A 5,571-nucleotide genomic window follows, 5' to 3' on the forward strand; every position below is an offset into this window, starting at 1 on the left:
TCGCCAGACGATAACTTCTGACGAGGCGACAATTTATGCCACCAACTCCGTCCAAAATTATCGCCTCGAGCCGTGGCGACAATTTTTAACGGGGCGACAATTTATGTCGCAACATATGCTAATGTGTACTGGCTTTACAGTGCCCATAGGCTCTCCTATGTTTTTTGTTTTGTTTTGTTTGTTCCATTACACTTTATTACGTTCTTCATCTTCCTGCCCATCGATCATAATACATTATCTTGAATAGGTTTTCATGGATCACATTACTTTTGTAATCATCATCAAGACCTTGGCGTTCATTTTGACAGACGGTTGAAAAAAACAAAGCAGGAAATGGGTGAAGGGGGTAGTCTGTTGTTGTGGTAGACAATTGCAATTTATTTCAGAAATGTCTCCCATCTACTCAAAAGCCCAGGAAGTCCATGAAATGTTCACATGTCAGTTCCAGTCTGCCATTGCAGCCTACATACTATTCGCCAAATTTTCCTCTTCACTCTACTAGTTTGGGTTGTGCCAACTCAAAAAAAAAAAACAAAAAAACAAAAAAACAAAACCAAAACCAAAAATTAAACAAAAAACGTTTTCTTGGTAATATCAACACCAATAATAAAACTTACAATAACATCAACGGCTAGATAATAATAACATTTGAAGTTCTAGAATTAAAGGGGAAATATGAATGAAAAGAAAAACAAAGAGAAGATTGAGATGAAGAAAGAGATACTTGAGATTATGCCTTGTTATTGATATCAATACGTACAAATAGGTCGTTATTAGTTCATGTGATTACGTGTAAGACCACTTCATCAATGCCAACTCGATCACTGGGTATCAATTGGCTAATATCATTTAGATATGGAATTCACAGACGTACTTCAACAAAGCTCCACAGGACTTGTCGTTGAGTTTGTTTCCTAATGCTTGGGTGCAATCCTCAGCATAGCCTGAATCATTTGGTTCCCCAGACTTCCACATGCTACTAGACAAGGGGAGAGCGCCACCAACTGTCGTCCATGTGAAGGTACCCTCCTCGCTGCAGTCATTCAATCCCGTCCAGAAGCTGTTGGCACCGTCACTCCCTAACATTGATGTCAGATATTCCAGCACTGACGTCATCTCTTCGGGAGTCTGAAAGGCGACTAAGTATCCGCCAAGTTGAACGCACGAGTCCCTCGCAGCGGTCCATGACAAGGAATCGTTACGGTAGAGATAGCAAGATTCGTTCTTGAGGTCCCGCGGAGACCATCCCGCTGGACATGGAGCTATTTGAAAATAATGATACCTTTATAATGATCCCCATAACATTAATTTTGTACAGTCGAAATGATGTGTATGATATACATATGTATAATTATGTATTTATGATATACATCAATTTGTATGTATGTATTTATAAATATGAAATTAATGAAAATCAGCGATGAAGCGGTAAGAGGTAATGTAGATATTATGGTGTTAAGTAAACGTCTTAACCCGTTACATACTAAATTCTGAAATCCCCATAGGTTTAATACACAGGCCACCAGGTTCCCGTATGGAACGGGTTAAATATGAGATATAATACTAAAAAAGGCACATTTCCCTCATTAATAAAAAGAAAATCATGACGATTCCTTAGGGAGATTTTTCGAAGACTTGAGCACTACTGCTGAAAGTACTTTAAACGTGAAAGCTGCGCTTGTCGGATTGATTCACGAGCCCCCCTTTTTTTAGGAAAAAGAAAGGTAACGATTGGATTTCTATAGATATTATAGGCATTTCATCCCTTTCATATTGACCCCATAATACAGCATGTCCTCTGGATGCTTCCGCCTGCTTGGAATTGGCTCAGTATGCGCTATAGTAATTAATAATATACTGCCAGTAGCGACTTCACTTTAGTGATTACTGTATGTATAATTGTATGAATTTGGGGGGGGGGGGAAACAAAACTTGTGGATTCGAAATTTTAGTGGACTGCCAGGACTTGTTGCTTTCGAGAGAGAGAGAGAGAGAGAGAGAGAGAGAGAGAGAGAAAAAAAAAAACTCGTGAAGCTGGCGGCAAGTTTTCATGGGAACGTGTCCTGGATGGGTTGCTATGGGAACGTGTGCCGTGTTTTCGAGATCAGTATGAAAGGTTATAATGGGTTTTTACCTCATGTTTTAATACATAAGGATTTGGGGGCACAGCCATTCCGCGTTCATCTCAGATTCCAGTCTGGTATGACATCCTAGGATGCCAATATGAAAGGGGTATATAGTTGATGTGTGTGTGTGTGTGTGTGCGTGTAGAGAGAGAGAGAGAGAGAGAGAAAGAGAATAGTTGTGAAATGGACATTTCTCCTTTAGTTAAATTCCATTTCAATCCAGAGTTTGTTTAGAGCACTGGATACAGGTTTCAGTTTGAACTAAAATGCATGTTAATCCCTATGTGCTTTCAAACAATTTGTAGATAAGCTGGCAGTCTGTGAAACAAAACAAAACAAAACAAAACAAAATAAAACAAAACAAAACAAAACAAAACAAAGCAAAGCAAAACAGCATGCTCATGTGTAGTCAAACTCTATGACAATGTTGCTCAGGGGAAAGCACATCTCCGATTTTCTTTGGCAGATATTCTGTGTCCATTCTCACAAATCTGTATTATGTTATATATAAAGCTGTTTTATCGTAGTTCTATCACTGGTAGATGCATTCAAACACTGCATGTATACTTTCATCCATTATACGGTCTCTCCGGTACATTGCTGAAACCTGGAGTGGATTTATAGCACAATAAGGAAAGCCGTTCACTTTCGATGTGACAAAGGAGAGCACAGAGGTACCGCAGCCTTCAAACAGGCAATTGCTTTTATAGAGATGGGACTGCTTGCGAAAAGTCAGTTTTATCACTTACACACACACACACACACACACACACACACACACACACAAACGCACACATGGATAGACATAATAGATACCACAGGGTGATCTATACCACTGCAGTTGAATGATCTTCATAACTCACTACGTTTATAAAGGTTTTTTTTTTTATATTGGTACTCGTTAGCACATAAAACTACAAATTTATGATCTTAATGCACATTTTGTTTCAGTTTTATAACGCGTTTTGGATGTTGGCACGTACTAGCACAGGTCTTTCCAAAGAGATTGTCGTCACAATCGCACACGAAATCCTCCAGTGTTTCCGAACAGTTTCTTCCATTCAGACAAGGGTTTGGGATGCATGCTGTATACACATACAAGTCAGTGTGGTGATTCGAGAAAGACGAAATATGTGTTACTATGAATCTAATTTTAATAAAAACAACAGACAAAAAACTGTGATAATTCTGTAATTTTACATGACTATAAAGTATTCCCTTATTTCTCTTATTTCTTATTTCTCTTATTGCAGTAATAAAAATAAAACTTCTGCGAAATGTAAAACAATTATACAGTGAGTACCAAGGAAGATAATCCAACTTTGGAGGGCTACTATCAATTGTCAGCTATTAGGAGCATAATGTTGGTTGTGAAGAAAGAAAAACTCATTCCTCTTTCCTTTGATAGCTAAATATGTTGACAAAGGACATGCATGACTGAACACATGAACTTTAAAGACAAGAATGACAAATTGCGCTTTTTCCAAATTTGAGTTGTCACATGAAGGAACAGTGAATATCTCACTGAATAGGTGAAATCTGTCAATTACAGTGGCCTAATGAATATTCAGATTCAACAGACCTTTTGACATTCAAAAACGTGAATCCAAAGCCGGATATTTCAAGAGCTGTGTGTATCAGTGTTCCTTGCCTTTGTAAAGCTTTCGTTTTGACAGATCACATACATGTGTCTGTACACGAGTAGAAAATGCATTTCTAGTATGCTTATTACACGTTGAGTGGGTGTGACAAGGGAGTTCATGGTTAGTGCACGTCTTATTTGACCCCTACACCACAGACTTTGAAATAACATGGACATGTGTTGTGATCGAGATTTCCTTCTTGAAGCATGTCATCTTGTATTAAATCAGTTTTGAGAAAGTGCATGGAAAAATTATGCTAAACAGTCTTGATGAATGACTTACACCTGGACATTCCAAATTAGTCTGAAACACATACATTGTACTGACATAATTCAGATTCTCATAGTTGCTCGAGACTTCTTTACATTTTAAAGTCAGTGGCAATTACACAGACATTCTCATTTGACCTTTGTTCTGCTCATGCGCAAATCATTACCGTGAATTCCCTTATTTGCCTGATGTATAACTTACATGTGATTTTTCAGCTTTTTTGTTACAAATTAAAATTTATATCATTCTTCGTTGAAGCCTTACCTGATAATACACGATGTATACACGATGTAAACAAAGTTAAATTAATAGAACTAAACAAATGTCACATATGACTGTAGAACCGAAAAATACCTGGGTGGGCGCAGTATAGATTGGCTTTTCCTCTGGCCTCTCTTGGAACCATGACGTCATAACTAGGATGGTCCAGTGGGACATACTTCGGAGTCAGCTTGACGTATCCACCAGCCTTTCCGGAGAAAATGGTTGGGCACATGTCTTTTATTTCCTGAGGTATATGCGAACACGTGTCTCCAAGTGAATCGCCCTTTCCTGGCAAGTTTCAGAGATATCATTAGGGTGGATATATCCATCAATGTAGTCATTGTCTTGTTTTGTTTCCCTCCCTTTCTTTGTCACGCCAATCTTTAGTTTCTGATAATTTCGCCTGACGTCAGAATACTAGTATATAAATCTCATACAGGGAGTCCTTGACAGACCTTGAGATGCCCTCACCTTCTAGCGTAATTCACACATTTTACAATCTACGCTTTTCTTGTGAATTCCTCTTTTCTATGTAAAGTTATACATTAAAGGAAATGGCTAGTAACTGATCAGTGGGAATCAGTGCGAATGATGGGGGATGATTGTTCCAGTCCTTATGGGATTCATTTAAGAATACATTATGATTATATCTAGGCCCTATTGTTGTCTGAAAATTGTTTGCTTCAGAATGGTCTCATATTCAAGTAATGTGCAGTTTAATATTTCCAGGTTAGCATGAGTGTACAGTGACGTGGCATTAAACTGCACAGTTACCACACGTCGCCCTGTACCATAGGACAAGTAACCACATAACAGGACAATTACCGCAGGATTACCACATGACAGTTACCACAGGATTACTACATGCTTTATACCACAGAACTACCACAAAATATTACTACAAAAATACCACAAAAAATACCGTACACTATACCTCAGCAGTATAACTTAACATGCACCCAGCTTAAAGGGATAGTACAGTATTGGTGGAGATGGAAATTGGGCTTTTAACTTTTTGCGAGATACCAAGAAAAGACTTATGAAAGAGTACAGAGCATACCATTTTTAGAGGAATTAAACGTTTATTTAATGGAAATCTGGTTTAAAATGACTGAAACATGACTGTGGGTCCCACACATATCAGAATCGCTCTGTTTCGGATATCTCAGCCATTTCAAAACCAATTTTCATAAAACAAACATTGAATTCCTCATGGAATTACATACTTCTCATATTTCATAAGAGGATTCTAATTATCTCACCAACAA

The 5,571-nt window shown here is 38.0% G+C and overlaps 1 protein-coding gene across 1 annotated transcript; it reads right to left on the reverse strand.

Moving 5' to 3' along the window:
* Nucleotides 1-849: 849 nt before the first annotated feature.
* Nucleotides 850-4,535, reverse strand: LOC140246666 (perlucin-like protein). Its single transcript, XM_072326005.1, has 2 exons — nucleotides 4,394-4,535; nucleotides 850-1,262 (listed from the first exon to the last, which is right to left on the reverse strand). The coding sequence occupies exons 1-2, from the start codon at nucleotides 4,533-4,535 to the stop codon at nucleotides 850-852; spliced, it is 555 nt and encodes a 184-aa protein (XP_072182106.1).
* Nucleotides 4,536-5,571: the final 1,036 nt, after the last annotated feature.

Source organism: Diadema setosum, chromosome 3, assembly GCF_964275005.1.
Source record: "Diadema setosum chromosome 3, eeDiaSeto1, whole genome shotgun sequence".
Classification (NCBI taxonomy): Eukaryota; Metazoa; Echinodermata; class Echinoidea; order Diadematoida; family Diadematidae; genus Diadema; species Diadema setosum.

Excerpts from the sequence above, each read along its gene's own strand:
- LOC140246666 (XM_072326005.1), bottom strand. The coding sequence starts at position 4,535 with ATGTGCCCAACCATTTTCTCCGGAAAGGCTGGTGGATACGTCAAGCTG. Across the intron at positions 1,263-4,393 it reads TCTATACTGCGCCCACCCAG|CTCCATGTCCAGCGGGATGG; the intron begins GTATTTTTCGGT and ends ATTTTCAAATAG.